Genomic DNA, 22,540 nt, shown 5'->3' with positions numbered 1-22,540 from the left:
GCTACTGTGAATAGTGCTGCAGTAAACATACATGTACATGTGTATTTATAGTAGCATGATTTATAATCCTTTGCGTATATACCCAGTAATGGGATCACTGGGTCAAATGGTATTTCTAGTTGTGGATCCTTGAGGAATCGCCACACTGTCTTCCACAATGGTTGAACTAATTTACACTCCCACCAACAGTGTAAAAGCATTCCTATTTCTCCACATCCCCTCCAGTATCTGTTGTTTCCTGACTTTTTAATGATTGCCATTCTTACTGGCATAAGATGGTATCTCATTGTGGTTTTGATTTGCATTTTTCTAATGACCAGTAATGATGAGCATTTTTTCATATGTCTGTTGGCTGCATAAATGTCTTCTTTTGAGAAGTGTCTATTCATATCCTTTGTCCACTTTTCGATGAGGTTGTTTGTTTTTTCTTGTAAATTTAAGTTCTTTGTAGATTCTGGATATTAGCCCTTTGTCAGATGGGTAGATTGCAAAGATTTTCTCCCATTGTGTAAGATGCCTGTTCACTTTGATGATAGTTTCTTTTGCTGTGCAGAATCTCTTTAGTTTAATTAGATCCCATTTGTCTATTTTGGCTTTTGTTGCCATTGCTTTTGGTGTTTTAGTCATGAAGTCCTTGCCCATGCCTATGTCCTGAATGGTTTTGCCCAGGTTTTCTTCTAGAGTTTTATGGTGTCATAAAGGTCTTTATGGTATCATAAAGGTTTTAAGGTCTTACATTTAAGTCTTTAATCCATTTTGAGTTAATTTTTGTATACGGTGTAAGGAAGGGATCCAGGTTCAGCTTTCTACATATGGCTGGCCAGTTTTCCCAGCACCATTTATTAAATAGTGAATCTTTTCCCCATTGCTTGTTTTTGTCAGGTTTGTCAAATATCAGGTGGTTGTAGATATGTGGTGTTATTTCTGAGGGCTCTGTTCTGTTCCATTGGTCTATATCTCTGTTTTGGTACCAGCACCATGCTGTTTTGGTTTTGTAGCCTGGCAGTATAGTTTGAAGTCAGGTAGCTTGATGACTCCAGTTTGTTCTTTTTGCTTAGGATTGTCTTGGCTATGCAGGCTCTTTTTTGGTTCCATATGAACTTTAAAGTAGTTTTTTCCAATTCTGTGAAGAAAGTCAGTGGTAGCTTGATGGGGATAGCATTGAACCTATAAATTAGCTTGGGCAGTATGGCCATTTTCATGATATTGATTCTTCCTATCCATGAGCATAGAATGTTCTTCCATTTGTTTGTGTCCTCCTTTATTTCATTGAGCAGTGGTTTGTAGTTCTCCTTGAAGAGGTCCTTCATATCCCTTGTAAGCTGGATTCCTAGGTATTTTATTCTCTTTGTAGTAATTGTGAATGGGAGTTCACTCAAGATTTGGCTCTCTGTTTGTCTATTATTGGTGTAGAGGAATGCTTGTGATTTTTGCACGTTGATTTTGTATCCTGAGACTTTGCTGAAGTTGCTTATCAGCTTAAGGAAATTTTGGGCTGAGACGATGGGGTTTTCTAAATATACAATCATGTCATCCTCAGAGACAATTTGACTTCCTCTTTTCCTAATTGAGTATCCTTTATTTCTTTCTCTTGCTTGACTGCCCTAGGTGAACTTCCAACACTATGTTGAATAGGAGTGGTGAGAGAGGGCATCCTTTTCTTGTGCCAGTTTTCTAAGGGAATGCTTCCAGTTTTTGCCCATTCAGTATGGTATTGGCTGTGGGTTTGTCATAAATAGCTCTTATTATTTTGAGATATGTTCCATCAGTACCTAGTTTATTGAGAGTTTTTAGCATGAAGGGCTGTTGAATTTTGTCGAAGGCCTTTTCTGCATCTGCTGAAATAATCATGTGGTTTTTGTCATTGGTTCTGTTTATGTGATGGATTACAATTATTGATTTACATATGTTGAACCAGCCTTGCATCCTAGGGATGAAGCCGACTTGATCATGGTGGATAAGCTTTTTGATGTGCTGCTGGATTCGGTTTGCCAGTATTTTATTGAGGATTTTCACATCGATGTTCATTAGGGATATTGGCCTAAAATTCTCTTTTTTTGTTGTCTCTACCACGCTTTGCTATCAGGACGATGCTGGCCTCATAAAATGAGTTAGGGAGAATTCCGTCTTTTTTTTTTTTTTTTTCTTTTTGAGACGGAGTCTCGCTCTGTTGCCCAGGTTGGAGTGTGGTGGCCGGATCTCAGCTCACTGCAAGCTCCACCTCCCGGGTTTACGCCATTCTCCTGCCTCAGCCTCCCGAGTAGCTGGGACTACAGGTGCCCGCCACCTCGTCTGGCTAGTTTTTTGTGTGTTTTTTTTTTAGTAGAGACGGGATTTCACTGGGTTAGCCAGGATGGTCTCGATTTCCTGACCTCGTGATCCACCCGTCTCAGCCTCCCAAAGTGCTGGGATTACCTCTTTTTCTATTGATTGAAATAGTTTCAGAAGGAATGGTACCAGCTCCTCTTCATATCTCTGGTAGAATTCGGCTGTGAATTCGTCTGGTCCTGGACTTTTTTTGGTTGGTAGGCTATTAGTTATTGCCTCAATTTCAGAACCTGTTATTGATCTATTTAGGGATTCAACTTCTTCCTGGTTTAGTTTTGGGAGAGTGTATGTGTCCAGGAATTTATCCATTTCTTCTAGATTTTCTAGTTTATTTGCATAGAGGTGTTTATAGTATTCTCTCATGGTAGTTTGTATTTCTGTGGGATCGTGGTGATATCCCCTTTATCATTTTTTATTGCATCTACTTGATTCTTCTCTCTTTTCTTCTTTATTAGTCTTGCTAGTGGTCTATCTATTTTGTTGATCTTTTCAGAAAACCTGCTCCTGGATTCATTGATTTTTTGAAGGGTTTTTTGTTTCTCTATCTCCTTCAGTTCTGCTCTGATCTTAGTTATTTATTACCTTCTGCTAGCTTTTGAATGTGTTTGCTCTTGCTTCTCTAGTTCTTTTCATTGTGATGTTAGGGTGTCGATTTTAGATTTCTCCTACTTTCTCTTGTGGTCATTTGGTGCTATAAATTTCCCTCTACACACTGCTTTAAATGTGTCCCAGAGATTCTGGTACGTTGTGTCTTTGTTCTCACTGGTTTCAAAGAACATCTTTATTTCTGCCTTCATTTCATTGTGTACCCAGTAGTCATTCCGGAGCAGGTTGTTCAGTTTCCATGTAGTTATGCGGTTTTGAGTGAGTTTATTAATCCTGAGTTCTAATTTGATTGCACTGTGGTCTGAGAGACAGTTTGTTGTGATTTCTGTTCTTTTACATTTGCTGAGGAGTGTTTTACTACCAACTATGTGGTCAATTTTAGAATAAGTGTGATGTGGTGCTGAGAAGAGTGTATATTCTGTTGATTTGGGTGGAGAGTTCTCTAGATGTCTATTAGGTCCACTTGGTCCAGAGCTGAGTTCAAGTCCTGGATATCCTTGTTAACCTTCTGTCTCATTGATCTGTCTAATATTGACAGAGGGGTGTTAAAGTTTCCCATTATTATTGTGTGGGAGTCTAAGTCTCTTTGTAGGTCTCTAAGGACTTGCTTTATGAATCTGGATGCTCCTGTATTGGGTGCATATATATTTAGGATAGTTAGCTCTTCTTGTTGACTTGATCCCTTTACCATTTATGTAGTGGACCTTCTTTGTCTCTTTTGATCTTTGTTGGTTTAAAGTCTGTTTTATCAGAGACTAAGATTGCAACTAAATTGCTTTTCTTTTTTAGCCCAGGCTCTTTTCATCTTAAAAGTTTACGAATTGTTAGTAAGAAAAAATAGACAGGAACTGGTAAGTAAGTCACATGGGAAAGTTTCAAAGGTCTCAGAAATCTTGAGTTCCCAAAAGTCTCATGTCTTCATTTTCTGGTGCTCTTGCTAAGTGGCTACTGGGAAAAATGGGTGGGCCTTTTCAGCTGTTGGCACATCAGCCCATGCAAAACCTAGTAAGTGTGCATGGTATTGTCATCTGTGCACCTTTTCAGATCTCCAAGATACCCTCTGCTTCCTGGTTGTAGAATCCCCAACATAGGGTACTGGCACAGTTAGACCTGGCCTTTCAGAATCAGAAGGCAAAAAAATGATTATAGGAAGTAGCTGCAAATGCACTAACTCTTGCTTTCTGAAGTTTTACCAATTGCAAAAAGATCCTCGCTTTGAAAAAAGGAGTGTTTTGCTGCCTTTGATCTGCTCCCATCGGGCATGGAGCCAGCGGTGTAGGAGCTGTCTCACTGCCCTGTGCACAGGAAACTGAAGATGGAGTTTCTCGCCTGTCGTTTCCAGCTTCAGGGTTGCAATTGGTTGGTCTTTGGCAAGTAACTGGTTATCAGTGCACAAGAAGCCTGGAGCGGGGTGGGGAATGGAGACAGAATGAGGTAGTAAAAGGATGTTGAGACATAAATAAAAGTGTGCCTTGTGGAGCTTCAGTTGCAACTGTCAGGGGAATGACAGAGAGCAAGCATGTTCTTGGAGAGATCAGGTGGCCATGCTTGCAAATGAAAATCCTATCTGGAGCCTCTTGCCAAGCCATGTCCCCAAGAACAGGATGAGCTCTGGCACAGCTCTGAGATGCTTGATTCATGAGCCATTTCCATCTCTCTGGGGAAAGCTGCATGTGAACAGCATTTTGGAGCTTGCCTCTGGTGACGGCATGATTTATATTCCCCAGAGCAGGCAGGATCTGGGCTTCTCACAGAGTCCCTGGAACAGATGCTAGCAGGGCAGGTAGGTACCATGAAGCAGCTACTGCCTGTCTCTGGACTGCTCCCTCTCTCCAGCTCCCCTCTCAGCCCTCGCCAGGAGGTATACCTTGCTGCCCTCTGCTTAAGCCAGCTTGTACTGACTTTGACCTTTTGCCCTCACTGTTCTCCATGACCATAATGATCCAGACCTCAACCTTCTACCTGACTCCAGGCAAAAGACTAGGGTCAGGTCCAGGCAGGACTCTGGCTGATGGGCAAGTGCCAAGTCAGGCCCCTGGAACAAGAACAGAGTCCTCTTTTACCCTCCAGAGTCCAGGAGTAGAAAGGGCCCAACAAGGATGTCTGAGCCAGAATCCTCATGCCTAGAGAGCCACGAAGGAAGGAGAAATCGAGTGTGTGGCCAAGTCTGGAGGGCAAGACAGGTAGGCAGGGCCAAGGGTCCAGAGCTGGTTAGGCAGGAGTGGAATGTAAGCAGACTGGGAAGAAAAGACAGGCGGAATCTTAGCTTTTGGTGCCTCCCTAGCTTGCCAGTGCTGAGCAGCTGGTGGGCCAGGAGTGCCCTCCTTTTCCACTCTTCCTGTCTTGCCACCCAGCTCACGTGCCCTCTCTCCCTCGAGTTATCCTCTGCTGAGCTATGACTGCCAGTTTTGTCTGCAAAGCCAATGTGTCTCTCTTGTTTCTTCATTTCAGATCATGGCCATCAGAATAGTGGCTAAAATCAGGCTGTAAGACTAAATGCTTTAGGGGCTCTTTCTGCACAGCCACTGTTTGTTTATTCACATTCTCATATTCATTCCCTCCTCCTCTCTTTCTTTTCTTGCTCTCTCCCCTGCTTATCCTGTACTGATTGCTCATTCAATCTCTCTATATACATACATGTGCTACTATGTAGTAATTTATTTTTCATGTTGCAGAGATTAGTGTGCCTATCTAGCAGCTTCTCAGGGCAGAAGTGTTCTTCCTTTGAGTAATCCCAGCCCCGGCTGAGTGTCTTGGATGTACTGGTTGCACAGTGAATTTTTGAGGATTGGTCAGCCTAATGACCTCATCAATGAGTGAGGGGCACCAAAGCTTATCTTACTTTCCTGACTTCTTCCCAGGATTTGGTAATAGGATTTATTTTGTTTTTTAAATTAACATTCAGTATATATCAGTCAGTATCAAAGCAAGAATAAGAAACCACACAATAATTTGAACAGAGATTGGAGTAAAAGGGATTGGCTAGTAATAAGGAAGAACTAAAGGATATTAGTCATACCAGATAGTACGCACCTTGAAGGCAGCTATAATGTGACTCTCATCTATTTAGCCCTTATAATTCTTACACATGGTTCCCACCCAGTAATTATTGTTGAAGCAATATGGATTGAATCAGGGCCTATGGTGACCAGATGTGCCATCTCTAGAAAGTCAGAGAAATGGGTGCAGGAGAGTGAGTGTGCTGTAAGAACTGGTAGCAAGGCACTAGGGACTCCTACTATATAGATATGAGGCTTGTTTTGTAAATGGGAGATCCCTTTATCTATGACATCGCCTGTTTATTTTTCCCTTCAGTGTTAATACTTTGAAGGGTCAGGAAATAGGAAACAACCCCATTAAGCAGGAGATACTGAGGGCTCAGTCTGTGGCTGACAGTAAGAACAGAATTGCAAGATAATGGAGGCTGATACAGGTCCCAGGCAATTCTTCTCCCCTTTGCAAAGTGCTGAATGACAAGCCGATTTCTCAGCTCCAAGCAGGCAGTTGCATTCAGATGATAAATGTGTCCCTGGACAGAGGAGCTCGTTGAGTAATATTTACCAGGGTCTCTGTGAAGGGCCTTCAGCTCCCAAAGGAGCCTTTCAAGTCTTCACCTGCTTGCCTGTTCAGCTGACGTCCACCAGGCAGTGAGAGGAATAAAAGCTGTCCAACATGATGGAAGCTTGTTGATTTGTTTCGATCCTAGAAGTTTCCTGGTTTCTCCTAATTCCTATATTCAGCCCCTCCCTGTCGAAGTCAAACCCCAGGAGAGAAGCATGGAGTCTGTGAGAAGCTTAGAGCCTTTTAGGGGGAGGGGGAGGGAGGTCAGTGAGTGCCACAGATCTGAGCTGGACTCAGACTCAGCTCTACCACCTAATTAATACTTTTTAGCCCAGTTCCTTGGATTCACTGAACCTCTGTCACCTTAGATATAAGATAGAGATAATAAGACCTACCTCACAGAGTTGTCATAGAGATAAAATTAAATCTGTGTAAAAATACTTGGCACATTGTAAAATTCTCTCCAGCATAGGTCATTCATTCATTCAGCAATTCCCCACTGCATAGCTGCTGCATGCCAGGTACTGCACTATGGTTAAAGAGCCAGTTCCAGACTGTGAAGGCTGGGAACAAAAGCAGGCCAATAGCCAGGACTTTACCAGTCATCAGTGTGGTTCTGAGATAATTACTAGATGTTTTTATCTGGGTTTTCCAGAGAAACAGAACCAATAAAAGATCACACACACACACACACACACAACACGTAGATATAAATAGGATGTGCTTGTATGTATATTTATTTATTTTTATAAAGAGATAAAGGAAATTTATTATAAGGAATTCGTTCATGTGGTTATGGAGACTGAGAAGCCCCAGGATCTGCTGCAGCAAGCTGGAGACCCAGGAAAGCCAGTGGTGTAAGTTTCAGTTCAAGTCCAAGCCTGAAGGCAAAAGATTGATGCCTTAGGTTGGTGACAGCACAGAAAGAGCACATTTTCTCTTTCTCTACTTTTTTGCTCTATCCAGGCCTTCAATGGATAAGCAGATGCGGCCCACTCACGCTGGGGAGGGCAGTCTACTTTACTCAGTCTACCAGCTTAAATGGTAATCTCATCTAGAAATGCCCTCACAAACATACCCCAAATAATGTTTAACCAAATATCTGGGCACCCTGCAGCCCAGTCACGTTGACATAAATTTAGCCCTTACACCAGGGTTGGTGTTCACATAGAGCATTCAAGTTTGCATAGCAGCTTTACATGCCGTGTCTCATTTGCCCCCCAGAATGAGCTGGTGAGGGGCTTATTTCCCTTCTCTGTCACAGGTGTCACCAGCTTGGCCATTTGAAGTGGGTCATGTTTGCCTTAAACCCAAATCTCTATGCACCAAGCCTTATTCCTCTTAGCGACAGGTGGTCTGCGCCTTTCCAGAGTCCCACCTGCTTAGCACATGAGGGGCTAGTGACTGACTGCTGCCTGCAGTGCCCTGGTGCCCTCCACTTCTTTATGCCAGTCCTTAGCAGGAAGGTCTGAAAGTAGTTTTCCTGTGGGTGAGGTATCAGTAAGCATCTCAGCAAAGCATCTCAGCAAAGTCTGAATGTGTTCCTGATGCCTAGGATAGGTGAGGGCTCAACATAGACATGCGCCTTTGTGAGCCTCAGTTGGTTGGGAGGCATGGTGTGGCATGGAGGAGGATGACTGCAGGCCGGCAGTGCTTCCACAGACACATTAGCCACGGCCTGGCTGTCCGTGTCTCATCAGGGCACAGTGCATGGCTTTTACATTTATTAAGCCTTTTGCCATTTTAATCATGCTGATGAATCAAGGTACTCCTGGGTATTTTTGTTTACTTAAAACACATTGTGAGATGTTCTGTTAAAGGCTGTCATAGGGGAAATATGAATTTATTAATTAAAAAATGGTCACCTCCTCATGCTGAGGTTGGAAAATGGGCCAAATCAGCAGCAGTTCTCACGTTTGCGTTTCCAGCAGTGCCTGCCCTACTAGCATTGCAGCCACTTGTCAGCATGTTTGTCCCCTCATCTGGAAAATGCCATTTTAGGCTGCATGTCCCCCTTGCCTAGGACAGTACTCAACACGACGTAGGTACTTAGTTACTGTTTCTGAAATGGACTGGACTGCAGCTTGTGCAGGGAGGATTGCCTCACAGCTGCACTTGCCTCAGCTCTACTCTGGGAAGAGTGTGTGGCCAGCCTATCACAGACAGCACCTCACCTAGTCTGTCATGCATATGCCAGATGCTTGGAATACAATTCTTATTCAGACACAGCTCCTGCCTGTAGAGAGTTCACAGCAGAGTGGGGGGTGACAGCCCATAAACAACCAACCAGAGTTCATCTGGAGAAGCAGTGGACAAAAGAAGTTCAGGAAGAGGGCCTCAGGGACACTGAGGAGGGAGTAGGGTAATGCTGACATCTGGAGGCAATGGTACTAGAGGATCGTTTGGTGACAGAATGGCACAGGACCTCAGAGCTGACTTCCATAGCTCAGCGCTTCCTGTCTCTGATTGGCTTTTTCTGCAATTTTTCCTGCAGGGCCTGTGCCAGCAGTGAGACAGAGAGTGAAGCGGGAGACATCATGGACCAGCAATTTGAAGAGATGAACAACAAACTCAACTCGGTCACTGACCCCACTGGCTTTCTGCGGATGGTTCGCCGCAATAACCTCTTTAACAGGTGCGTGTAGGGTGCTTTCCCTAGGCCCAGTGCAGGGCAGGGTGCTCTGAGCACAGATAATGTGCTTTTAGTGGATGTTCCTTCCGGCTGGTTAGGCTTCTGGCTCATGTCATGCATTTGCAGCAGCAAGCGTGATGCCTCCACAGTCCCATGCCCGTCAGAGCCTCTGCTTCACAGCAGCATCTCCAGCTCAAGTGAGAAAACAGTGACAGGCTTGACGTGACAACCCTCATTTGGCTGGGATGGGAGTCCCAGAGGACAGTCGGCTGCTTCTTCACATAGCCTCAGAGCTGACTTTCCAAACATCAGGCAGAAGCCAGAGTAACTTCACATACTTCTTTGCTAGCTTCTGCAGGTAACTCGTGGGTACCTGCATTGAGTTCCTGGCCTGAGATTCAGGGAGGTCAGGGAGAGTGAGAATGCTGGTGCTGTTGGAAGGAGAAACTGGGCCTAGGAATGCACTCATCCAGACCCAGGCTCACCCATCTGTGCCAAGACCTCAGTTCCCTGTCACTTGACCAAATAGTTCTTAATGGCTTTAAGATGAATCGAGTTTGAAATTTCCAAGCCAGCACACCTCTTCATCTTTTTCTTAGGAGTGATACCCGAGCTGGGTCCAGGTAAACAGGGCAGACAGTTGGGGTTGAGGGACACCTGTCCCACTGTTGTTTGGTTGCCTGGCAACAACCTAGGAGTACATTTTGATAGACCTCTTTGGAAAGACATCACAGACTCCCTAGGTCCCTGCCACAGCCTGAGGGCCTGCCTTTAAAGGGCAGCTGGTTGACCCTAGAACACAGGTGGGAAATGACTATGCACTGGGTGGGAGGCAGTCTCTCTGCTTGGCAGCCCTGCTGTGCAGGGCATTGTGTGCCCTGTCTGTTCCTACTCCAGGCCCTGGTTTCCTCTCATTATTGTGCTGTCAGAGTGACAAATGTGTGTTGACTTTCCCAGGGCTGAGTTGAGTGGGAAGGGAGCCAAGGACAGGGGATGTAGGAGCTGGCAGCCTGGTTGTAAGGAGGCCAGAACTTCAAGCTAGTTCACGCCTAGTTCCTTCTTCCCAGCCACCTTCACAGGTGTCCCTTATGGCTTTTGGTTTCATGTAGGGATCCACCAGGTTTGCGGAGGCCTGGGATTGGGCCTGGATGCATGTTCTTGCTCTGCCAACTTCTCAGCCAGTGAAGGCAGGTGACACTTACCTCTGCCAGGTGATGCAAGCTGTGGTGATAAACTAGAGTGTGAAGAGCTCAGAGTGCAGCCTCTGGCCTTGCCACACCAGCTGTAGGACACTAGGGAGGCAGTTTCACCTCTGTCAGTCTCAGTCTCGTCATCTGTGAAATGGGGATGGCTTCTTACCCTGCAGGGTTCCTGTAATGTGGGAATAATGGAGCCAATGTATAAATAACACACTGACCGACTTAATATGTGGAAGACACTGTACAACTGGTGGGTTTCTGTTGTTTTGAATAAAGTGGGAAGAATAGTGCTAAACTTAAATTCTTAACGTGGGTGGAGAAACTTTGGAAGGGATGAGATGTCTATGTGCCTATGCAGCAGCTATTGGCCACCTTGGGTTGTAGCCTCCCCCATCCTTCTTCCCTTCCTACCTCAAGTCCTTCACATGAGAGAGCTGCCAAAGCAGGCGGTCAGGCATCCATGGTGACCTGCTTGCAGACACTCTAGCAGTCAGGAACCAGTTCCCCCAGGACCTCAGCTCTATGGAAGAAAAGGGTCGAGCCAGGTATATCTAGGGCCCTAGGTAATCAACCCGGGGCTTTGGGTTGGTGTGCATTTTGAATGGTGGAGTGCACATTTTGGAAAGATGGTTTCTGTCCTTTGGAGCAGCCCTGCAATAACTCCAGTGAGCACAGTACTATAGATTAATTTGTTGGTTCACTTATACAACACAATCTCCGTCCCCAGCCAGGCTGAGTATTGTGCCCAGCCCTGAGGACTGAGTGGGGAGCAGCAAGGCCCACAGCCCTGAGCTTGCACCCAGCTCCATTGGCAAGGTCTGACCCAACCCAGTCCCACCCTCAGAAAAGCAAAGGAGTTGAAGGGGTCTCTGCAGACTCTTCCAATCCCGACCCTTTGGATGAGGGAAATAGCCGGCATTCTTCTCACTTCAATGCAGTGAGCCCTTAAGGCCCAGGTAAGTTTGCAACACTGCGTGTTCTCTAGTGCCTCTCTCAGAAGCCAGGAAGCGGGGTTCTGGCCTTCATCCACAAGAGAGTGGAGCTGCAGCTGAGGGAACCATGGAGGCAAAGGTATCCCTGTTAAAACAGTGCAAACTTCCCTCACATCTTATAGCTCAGCACACATAGGCCAGAGAGGAGGGAGGTCTGCCTATGAACGGGTGCCAAAACATGCCTTGCAGCTTTCCTGCCAGCCTGTCCCTGCTCTGCTGTGGGGTCCCAGGCCTCCCTCTCTGTCCCACATATGGCCAGGGATCTGGGCTAAGAGGTGCACTGGCTTGTGACTGAACAGAGCAGCTAGAAGTGGCGTTTCTGCAGATTGCTGATAGTGGCTAGCATTTGCAGAGTGCTCGTACCCTGGAGCCAACAGAGGTGACATGGAAGCAACCGTGTGTGTAGGGCCTTGTGTGCTGGAGCAGTAAGGGCTCCTCTCTCCAGGGGCTCTCTAGCTCAGTGATTTTATGGATTCCTTGGCCCCTTTGTTCCTGGGTGGTTTGCTGGACTGATTTGGCAATGAGGCCACTGTAGCTAATGCAAGTCAAGTGCGACTTGGCTTTAGGTTTTTCTCCCTTGCCACTTCAGGAATTGGTCTTTGTTCTGCTGTCATTTTTGAGGTCTCTGCAATCACTATTTTTCTTCTTGCCTATTGGCAGAAAACACATTTGCATTTTGAACTCAGGCTAAGCACCACTATTGAATGAAAAACAAAGACCCTTCTCTTGGCTAGCACCCTGACCTTGGTGTGAGCCCCAGAGGGCAGAGCAGCAGCCCTATCCTTTGGGAGTGATGCTGAGGACTGGTAGGCCAGCACATGCATGTAAGTGTCTGTGTGTGGGTGGGGGGAGGTTCTGTGGGAATGTATGTAAGTATTTGTGTGTGCAGAGTTGTATTTGTATGTGTGTGTTTGTGTGTGGTATGTATATATGGTATGTGTGTATGTGACTGGACCTGGGGCAGTCAGCAGATCACATTTGCTGTAGAAAAGAGAAGGAAGAACAGGACAGGCTTTTGACTGCATCCTGGATCCTGGACTATACGGAGTGCCTTGGTATTAAGTAAGGTGCACCCATCCAGAGTCATTTAGGGCCAGTACCCCAGAGAAGTTTCCTGACTTCTGTAAGCCACCATTGGTACAACAAGCATCCTAGGTCTTTAATTTTCCACATTATATCTGTGTGTGACACAGTGTGGAGAGGGACTTTCTTATTGTCCAGAGAGCAGTGACTAGAGCCAAAACAGAGGACAAAGAAGTAAGTCTCCTTATTCTAAAGAGAGGAGCACAACAGGGCCAGAGCCCACCCTCAGGTCTCTGCAACTTCCCTCTAGTGCCCTGTGACACACTCCCGGTCTCTCACAGAAGACTGGACAAGGAATAAGCAAGAGAGAACCTCAGCTTGGTTGGGGGTCCTTCTAGAGAATCGCCAGCAAAAACTGGGGTCCTGCTAGATGAGGAAAGAGGCATCTCCATCCCATGGGCCCAACCTCCATGACTATAGAACAGGGAGAAAAGAAAGTAGGGAGAATGCTAGGTGGGAGTGGGATGGCCACAGTGCTCAGCGTGCCCACATTTCACGTGGCATGGGTGTGTGTGTGTGTGTCACGCTGGGTGGGTCACATGGGCCTAGCACCTTACTGGTTCCCCACCCAGGAGACTGTCTGCTGGGCAGGGACCTCAGCCACACGTTACAGAGTGTGCAGCCAGTGGCAGAGGGGAGGGGTTCTGGGGGAGCCAGAGCTGGCTGCCATGTTGAGGGGTGCAGAGGAAGCCCTCCAGAGCGTTTGCCTGCCCCCTTCCCCCTCTGCCCTCAACACCTGAGGGTCAGGCCCTGAAAGTGGAGAGGCAGTAGTGCTCCCAGAGCCTATGCTGCCCTCCAAATCCATGCGTGAAAGCCTGGCCTGCAGTGGAGGTGGGAGGGAATGCAGTGACTGTAATACACAGGACGATTTCCTAAAGGCATGGGGAAGAAAGTGTCAGCAGGACAGTGGAGAGCGGTGACTGGAAAGGAGAGCCGTCTCCACAAGACCAGCCTGGCCAGTAAGCTGAGACCTGGCACACGTGCGTCCTGCTGTGTGTGCATGTGCATGGATGTGTAGTTGTAGTTCTTTTTTTGTTTAGAGACAGCGTCATACTCTGTCACCCAGGCTGGGTTATAGTGGTGCCATCATAAATAACTGCAGCCTCAAACTCCTGGGTTCAAGCAGTCCTCCTGCCTGAGCCTCCTGAGTAGCTGGGACCACAGGTGCACACCACCTCATCCAGTTAATTTTTAAAATTTTTTTTTTGTAGAGACAGGGTCTTGCTATTTGGCCCAGGCTGGCTCAAGTAATCCTCTCACCGTGGCCTCCCAAAATGCTGGGATCACAGATGTGAGTCTCCGTGCCTGGCCAGGCTGTGGTTCTTTATGAACATACATGAGGGCCACCCTGCTTTAGGGCCGTACAGAGGTGTGCTGCAGCAGTGCTGCAAAAGCCCAGTGTAGGCCAGTGATCTGCTGATCACTGTCTTCCTAGGTCTAGGCCTTTGTCTGTGGTGAGACACACAGTGCAGAGGAGAAATCTTGGGCTCTGGGGCTAGCCAGACCTTGATTTGAAACCTGGCTCTGCCCTTTGTTAAAGTGACCTTCAACTTTTTACATTTGCTTACTGATAGAGTTGTTACTAGGACGCAATAAGAGTAATGATGACTAGATCGATCCTGCTGTGTAGTAAGTAGTTTCTTTCTCTCCCCACTTTGAGTCTGAGGTTTCTATGGCACCAAAGGCTCTTTTTTTAGGGGTGAATCAACTACTCAAAAGATCCAAAAGATCAAATCGCCACCAAGAAACTGATAGATTGATGCTTCTTCCTGCTACAACCTCTCTCGGGGCCATTGGAAACACTTTGAATAAATGCAGAGGGATGACCCAATCTGCTATCAGCTACAGCTATAGCCCTGGCTTTGAACCCCCAAGATTGCATACCCAGCTTTCTGGCTGGGGTCCTGCATCCCTGTCCCCTGCTCCTTGTTGGTGCCTCTTTGGCTTCTGGCCCCAATAAGGAGCTGAGTGTTCTCTCCACCTCTGACCTCCAGGTCATCTGTGCCACATTAAATGTAGGCATGCACAGCATGCCATGGCTGCCATCCACCCATATTCACCTCACTGTGACCATTCTGGGCAAGGATCTTCCCTGGAAGATCAGCTGCAGCAGCTGTTGGTTCCAGTCACCAGGCTTTGGGCAGGAGCCTCTGTCCTGTCCCTGCCTATCTTGATGCCTATCAACAGCCTCAAACAGTTGCTGGTGCTCCGCAAGGTGAATTGCCCCAAGTCTGCCCGCTTGTCAGTGGCAGAGATGAAATCTGCCCCTCACTGGATGTGACTTTGTCCCTCACACTGATCCCGTTACCACCCACCTGGGACAGGCTGACGGTCATCGCTGTCCTCCCCTCTGGCTGGGGCGCGGTTTTGTTTGTGTCCTTCTCTCGACAGGAATCACAGGAGCTCCAGTGGAGTTAGGTGGAAGTGTGGAGCTTGGCATCTGAGTACTTCACAGTCCCACCCTGCCATTCTTCCCATTTCCTATTCCATTTTCATCCCACCCTCTGTCCTAACCCAAAGGAACCCCAGACCTGCCCATTCACATCTCAGGGTCTTCACCTGGGCATGGGGACATGGCCAAAGAGGGCTTTCCCCTGAGGCACTGTGTCAAACACAGCATCTTTCACGAATCCATCCTGGATTGCCCCTACTGGAAATCATTTCTCCCTTCTCTAAAACTTCCTGGTGCTTTATCTGTGGGTAGGGAGCCACAACCTTGCACCTTGCATTCGTCACCTGTGTCCATGCCCTCTCCCCTCCCAGGCTGTGCATTTGCACAAGGCTCAGTCGCTTCTGATTTATCTCTGTATCACCCAAGGAGCCTAGCAGGGTGCCGTGTGTTAGGTAGGTACAGGCACAGAAGGAAAGAAGGAAGGAAGGAAGGGAGGGAGGGAGGGAAAGAGGGAAGGAGGAAGAGAGGGAATTAAGTAACTATAGCAACAACAATAGCAACGATGATAATGACAGCAGTGTGTGTCTGCTTATTACTTCCCAGCACTCAGCACTGTGCTAAGTGCTTTACATGTGTTATCTTAGTCAATCCCTGCAGCAACCATGAGGGGTACTAAGGCTTAGAGATGTTAAGTTAGTTGCCCAGGATCTCACAGCTAGAAAATGACAGAGCCAGCATTAGGAGCCAGGTCTTCCAGACTCCAAAGACAATGTTCTAGCCCCACAGGCCTTCATCCATCTAACTCCCTTGCCAAGTGATTACCCATCTTTTCCCTGAATTCCTCCCATGACAGGGAGCTTACTACCTCCTGAGGCAGCGCATTCTGTCTTCAGACAACTCTGACTAATCCAACTCTGGAAGTTCTCTGTGAACAAGTGAATTAGACCTGACAGGTTTGTTTTCAGGGACAGGCTTGGACCCACAAATTGCTTGAAAGTGCAAAGTCCTTTGGAAGGGGGTTTTATTATATTGCTGGACATGCATCAGCTGGGCAGGCTACCACACACAGGGCTGTCTTTTCTTCTCTCCATCCCTGAGCACTTGAGAAGCCCACCCCAATGACTGTCTGGCCCAGGCCTTTGTTCTGATCTCTGAATGGGGTCAGTAGGAAAGGCGTACAAGGCTGGCCTGGGCATCAGGTTCTTTTAAGGTGAGCATCTCCAGGCTTGGGCTCAGAGCCTCATACTCATTACAGTAAAGAGCAGATGGCCACAGCACAATGCCTAGAGTGGGCAGAGGCCAGGCACCACCAACTGTTGCCGTGGCTCCTGCAGGAGGGCAGGTGCAGACCCTTTTGGTGGAGGCATGTGCCACAACCCTTAGCCCAGGCAGGGAACCTACCATGGACCCAATATGCCCAGGAGAGTCCAAGAGCAAGGGAAGAGAAGACACATGCAGCGCCACACTCATTCCTGGGCTTGAGAGGAGCCAGGCACTACCGGTAGAGCCAGGGTCCCTGCCTGTGCCTGCCCAGCCTTGTGGCTCTTCTCTGGAGAAGCAGCCAGACATGTAGCAATTAAGGAGGGGAACAAGCAGAAGCACCCACAGCTTATTGCATAAGTACTTAAAATGCAGTGTTCACCAGGTTCACCTCCCAGATGAGACAACCTTTCATGTGAGGATGTTCGTGGAGGGAAGTCACTGAATGGTTTCAGAATCCTGTTTTTTAATTGAATTGAGGCATCTCTGGTTACTTGAATATAATGTATTTGTCAATTAATTTTTCCATTGATGTCTTAAAACTCACGTTCAAATCTCAGGCCAGCTACCTCAGAAGATGCAGCTCAGTTGAGAGCCCCAGAGGGGATTTGGGAACATCCTGGTTAGGGCTCAGTTGAGGGAAGAAGGAACCAAAGGATTTTCCAGGTAGATCCCAGCAGAGCAGGAGCTATACTCACAGTCTGCCAGGTGCAGTCCTTGCCTGTGAGGCAGGAAGCTGCACCCCAGAGGGGGTTAAGGGGCTCACCTGAGTGAGTGTGAGCAGGTGAGTGGGTGAGGGGCAGAGGCAGGATTCCTCCCAGGGCAGCCTGACCACAGAGCAGCACAGAGGGCATGGCAGGTGAACATGTGCAATAAACGTATCCTGAGAAGGTGAGGACCATGTGTCTGATCAGAAGAGAAATGACAGGGCTGAGAAATGGCAGCCACACCTTGAATGAGCTGCCACCACCGAGGACCCTCCCTGACCCCTGCAGAACTCTGACCTGGGGACAGAGTCTTCACAGATGGCCCCTGGACTGGTACTGCGTGCAGTGTCTGCCTTTCTAGGATAGAGGGCACAAACCAGATGAGGCAGATGAGGGTTCAGGGCCTGATGCCACACAGCACTAGACCTTCGGCTCCCCAGAGAGCAGAGGGCGCCCCCCTCAAGCCACAGGCTTTCTGCTGCCTGACTTCGTGGAGCAGCAGGGCCTTTCCCCTGATGTCGCTGCCTTAGAGGAGATGTTTAACCTTGCATCGTTGTTTACTCATTAGTAACAGTGAATGGCGCCAAGGGCTAAAAGAGGATGCAAGTAGCGTACTCACGTTACAGCCCAGAAGATGACGGGGGCCCACCTAGCCCTGAGATTCCATGTCCATACTCTAGAAGATGCCCCATATCAGTTTAGTTCCCTTCTCACCCCTCCCTTCCAGTCATCCTAAAGATGTCATGACCAGATGTGCCCTGGGGTGAGCGTTCCTGGCCCTATGTCTAGACAGACCATGAAGGAACCAAGTGCCTGGTGAGGAATTGAGCCCCAGAGGAGCGGGAGGGCAGGACACAGGGAAGAGGTGGAAAGGAAGACACTCCCAGAGACCTCGTTCTGCCACCTGTGTTCAAGCGTTAAGATCAGATGCACCCATGCGAGCACACATGTACACAGCTGCTATCGGGCCTTGCATGGTCCTCATCAAATTGTGAACTCCAGGAGGGCAAGGACCAGATCTCCCTGTTGACTGAATTCCCCCACTGCAGCTTGCCCAGGGACACCAAGGAGGCACTTAGCCCTTGTTGAATGGGTGAATGAGCACCACCTTTCTCTTTGGTGCCATGAGGGGCAAAGCCTTCCCTCAGGTTGCCCCTTCATGCGTTTCTCAGGTGGCACCCTTCCTAGCTGCCCCTCCCCAGGCAGTCTAACAGTGCTGCCCCCACAGTAGTGTGGCTGCCTCTGGGTCAATGCGTGTGGAGCAGACAGCCCCAGCCAGCCAGTGAGGTTCTTCGAGATTGCACTAAGCTCTAGCCTGCTTGTTCCCTCCTCCCGGCCACCTGGTCAGACCTACTGCAGAGACAGGAGGGCCAGAATCTCAGGGCTAGGTGGGCGCCTGCCATCCTGGTCATCTTCAGGCTTGAGCCAGAGCCCTTTTCTCAGACTTGGCTGAGGGAGAGTCAAGCCCCTGTTTCTTCATCTACTGACCCCACATAGACGCGTCTCTGCCAAGGAGGCAGTGCTGTGTTCTTCACATGGGAGACCTGATTCCCCAATGCCAGAGTGCTGCAGAAATGCTGCCTTGGAAGCCAGGTGAGGGGTGACAGAGCAGAGTGGGTTGAGGTGAGAGCCTGCCTTGCAGAAGGAAGGGCGGGCAGACTCCACAGGGAGGTCCATCGGGTCCCAACTGCCCAAAAGAGCTTGTTTGGCCCAAGCAGAGTGGGTGCATTTCGCTCTCCACCTTAGAGTGTGAGAGCCTGAGAAAGCTGTGTGCGTGTGTGTGTATGCATATGTGTGTGTGTGTGTGTGTGTGTGTGTGTGTGTGTGTGTGTGTGTTGGGAGGTTGGGGGGACTTGCCCAGGCTGCTGTCTGCACCATAAATTAACTCCCTTTCAGCTGAGTGTGGATGGGAAGCCAGGGAGCAGCTGCTCACCTGGGCAGGCTCATACTCGCTCACAGGCACTGCTGCAGCAGACTGCCCAAAGGAGTGTGAGCAGTGCACTGGCTTCCTCCTGCCTCAGGAGTAGATTCCTTCATCCTCTCTGAAGGGGAGATTCATGAGCAATGAGGGCAGCCCAACCCAGTTGGCATTTGTCATCATTGCAGAGACAAGAGCCACGCCCCTGACCCCTCTGCCCCTTGTCTACTCTTCACAGACACTCTGTGGCTTCACCTCTCTCTCCATGCATGCTGGGCCCTCTCCTTTTCCCACCACCACACAGATTGTGTGCTTTGGAGAAACTGAAAATGTTCCTGAAGTAGGTTAATAAACATCATCTGAAGAATAATAAAGACAGTGTGAGGTGAGAAGATCCTCTGCTGAGAGCTAGGCTGTTAGCCCAACTGGGTCCCGGCAGCCATGGGCTGTGAGAAAAGTGAGCCAGTGCCACCTGCTGGAGCCCCGGGGTGGTGCAGCTGTGAAGCCTGGAGTCGCAGCCTCCAGGAGGGGCCACCCACCATCACACCACCTTTAGGAACACAGCGGCTGGGAGGGCACAGCAAAAGCCCCTATCCTGCCAAGTGGGAGGCCTGATGACCTGCCAACCTGGTGGCTTTGTGCAGATCTCTTGCTCTTTCTGGTCCTTGGTTCCTCATCTGAAGAGGAAGAATAACCTCACAGGCCCTGAGCCGGTGAGGCTGCCGTGGTAGGCCTGGCTGTGCCGGCAGAGGGGTGCATGTGTGCTCTTCTCTGGCCTGCCTTCATTCCTAAACCGGCAGCACAGCCCCTGCCACGGTTCACACTCCTGCCCTGTGGGAAGCATGTTTCTACCCCTTTCAAAGCTCCCATTCTAGCAAGCGAAAAGCGCTGTTCTCTAGAGCCCAGAAAGCTGAGACAGAGAGAAGTCAGCCAGGGTGAAAGGCCTGTGGCGATCAGAGCAATACTATATATACTCTAAAGCACTGCCTTGAGGAGCCCCTGGCCCTCTGTGGCCGTTCTTCTATGAAGCAGTGAAGGACTAGGTTGTCGTGACAGTGCAGGAAGGTGGATGGCAGAGAGCAGGTTATCCCTCACACTCCAGTGCACACCTGTCAGCCGCTGTGAGCATTCTGCCACCTGGGGCTCAGAGCCCGGGGTGCCTGCTGCCAGCCAGCTGTGACTCTGAGGCCCAAAACCACACCACCACAAGGACATGTATCAGCAGTGCCAACTCTCCCAGGCAGATTACAACACCAGAAAGCTGAGCCTGCACCCTAACTGTCCCATGCCTGATGCCCACGCAGGGGAAACACAGGAAGGGCTGAGGCTCAGCAGAGGGGTTGAAGGCTTGCCTAGATAGAGGAAATTTTTCATTTCTAAAACTAGAAGTTCTGGTTGGATTGATCATCAGTTAAAAAAAAAAAATTAAAAAACAACAACCCTAGAAGAGGCCCTACAAGAACTTTAGCCCAACCCTTTATTTTACCAGCAAGAAAAAGAGGGAAGTAGAAAGTGACATTCCTTGCCAGAGTCACAGCTCTTTGGCGACCTGTGGGTGGTCCACTCCCAGCTGTGAACAGTAAGGCTCAGGGCTAAGGAGCTGACTGCTTTGCTGTTTTGATCTGTTGGGAATATATCTTTATGCAGATCTTTAGGCAGAGGTATCCCAGTAAGATAGCTGCAGTAGGTTGCTTTAACTGTTGCAGTGAGAACAGAAACTACATGTGAAAGGGAACTCACCCCTGCCAGCTCCCAGCAGTCTGCACAAGGCAGCAGCAGCACTAATGATGGTGGAGGCAAGGAAACCTCGGGTCCACCCATGCAACCAGAGAGGGGCTGTGTCCTGCCACATCCTGTCCTCTGAGTCGCAGCCTGACACCTCCCCCCATGTGCACCTCCAGCAGAGGGCTCCCAGGGTTCAAGGGACCATCAGTAGCTCTCAGCCTTGTTTTCCTGCCCGCCATCCCCCCGGCCCCCAACTCCCATTCTCTGCCCCTGAGCATATCACTCCCAGGGCAGTTCCCTAGTGGGGACCAGCCACATGTGGCTGCTGTCAAGGTGGACCAGGGCCACTATCGTGGAGAAACCAGAGGCAGCTGCTGCCTGAAGAGCTACTAAGGAAGAGGCATGGGCAGGAAGGCAGCACTGGGCCCAGCAGATGAAGGCCTGTGAAGGCTGCTGCTGTGGGGCCAGGTGGCTTGCCACAGATGCCTCCTGCTCAGGGAGAAAGTCTTGATGGATTTACTTTGACCTCAAATCATGGTTCAGGTTGGTTGTTTTTTTGGTTTGTTGTTTGTTGTTTCATAATTACTGACTGACTATTTCTAGTCTTTTGTTTTTATTTTGAAAAGGATCTCTCTAGGGACAAGTGCTCCCTGCCGCCCAACTGAATAGCAGCGCAGATTAGAGTGGTATTCTCAAAGGGCTGCCCTGCCTGAGTGCAAGGGGCCCCATGGCCAGGTCCTGCTGGGCCCACCGAGACTGGGCTGGCTAGGGTCAGTGCCCAGGAGCTGTTGCTCCAGAGATAGTTGGTCTGTGAGCTGCCAGGTTGCAAAAAGGGCCAGGGTGGGAGGCTGAGAGCCAGCACTTGATGTGGCATCTAGGGGGCAGAGGTCAGCAAGTGTCAATGGGGCACAGGTGGGCTTGGTGGCCTGGAGAGAGCAAAACAAGGTCAAGTTCCAGGCAGGGGGTGCTCAGTTGAGACTCAGAGGGAGAGCCTTCACTGGAGCTTGGGTGCCCTGACCACCCCATTAGGATCTGGTTCTTGAAGAATCTGCACTGCCTGGGCACATACCCAGGTGCCCAGAGGGGGTCTTCCAGGAAATATTCCCAGATCAGACAGGTGCCTTGAATGGCTGCGTTTCCCAGCCCTGGTCAAAGATTCCTGACTGGCTTCCCAACTGAAGTTAGCCCAGGGTGAGGATGGTCTGATCATGGCTACTTTGCAACCCAGCCCTGGGGAGGGGGGAATGTTCTCAGGGGAGGGGTGTAGACACAGGTGGCCTCCTTATGCTCATCCCCTAGGAAAGAACTGGTAGCCTGGGGAGAGGAACTTCCTGATCAGGCAAGCCTGGTTGTTTAAAGAGGTAAGAGGTACTGCTTCTCCCCATATATAACCCCAGAACCTCTGCCCAGGCCCATCTGGCCCACTTTCTTCTTCAGCCTGCATCCCCACTCCTCTGTCCGCATGACTTCTCACACTCACTGCCCCAAGCACCCCAGTCTCTATTTCTCTATGTTGTTCCTCTGTTGGAATGGCCTCCTCCACTTTGTCCAGGCAGGGTACCACCAAATCATCCCTTGTGGCCCGGATCAATGGTGCTGTCCCAAAGAGGCTTCCCTCATCTCAGCCCGACCAGCAGTGGGAGTCAGCAGCTTGTCCCCGGTGCTGCCCCACCTCCATTGGAACCCAGGGCAAAGGCCTGTGGCCCATGGTGCCTGGCATATCATGGGCAGTGACATGTGGGATGGGTTAGCGCCACCGGGCCCCTTAGATGCCTCTGGCACTCATGGCATTTTTAATAAAAAGATGCCACCGCCATTAGCACTTAGGTCCTGGAATCCACAGCCTGGTCTCTGCCCTCCTGCCCCATGCCTGTCTCTAGCTCACACGCCCAAGCCTTACCTGGCTCTCCACGCACTGCAGCCATCCTCCCCAGGACCCACACTCCCTGCCCCTAGGTGACACTGCCCCTGATTGCAGGGCATGAAGCAGTGCCCAAGGTTGGGATTCAAGCTCAGCAGGTCTGTCCACCACTTCTTCAAACATTTTCCTCTTTTGAATTGCTGGCTAGCATCAGACTCCAGCCTTTTCCTGGCACTTCCTTGTGCAGTTCAGCATTGCCAGTAGGGGTGCCCTGCC

The 22,540-nt window shown here is 49.2% G+C and overlaps 1 protein-coding gene across 14 annotated transcripts in view; it reads left to right on the top strand.

Annotated features, from left to right (window-relative positions):
- The window catches only part of LOC105495739 (tetratricopeptide repeat domain 28), a 715,636-nt gene that overhangs the window by 658,632 nt on the left and 34,464 nt on the right, over positions 1 to 22,540 (top strand). For all 14 annotated transcript variants that reach the window (XR_011614279.1, XM_071080884.1, XM_071080883.1 and 11 more), the window contains one exon: positions 8,990 to 9,130. Coding sequence is in view for 13 of the 14 variants with exons in the window: in XM_071080884.1 (XP_070936985.1) it covers positions 8,990 to 9,130 (141 nt within the window). In the remaining variant the exon portion in view is untranslated. The remainder of the gene's footprint in view (positions 1 to 8,989; positions 9,131 to 22,540) is intronic.

The sequence above is a fragment of the Macaca nemestrina genome, chromosome 15 (genome assembly GCF_043159975.1).
Source record: "Macaca nemestrina isolate mMacNem1 chromosome 15, mMacNem.hap1, whole genome shotgun sequence".
NCBI lineage: Eukaryota > Metazoa > Chordata > Mammalia > Primates > Cercopithecidae > Macaca > Macaca nemestrina.
This window is presented reverse-complemented; position numbering and strand designations above follow the sequence as displayed.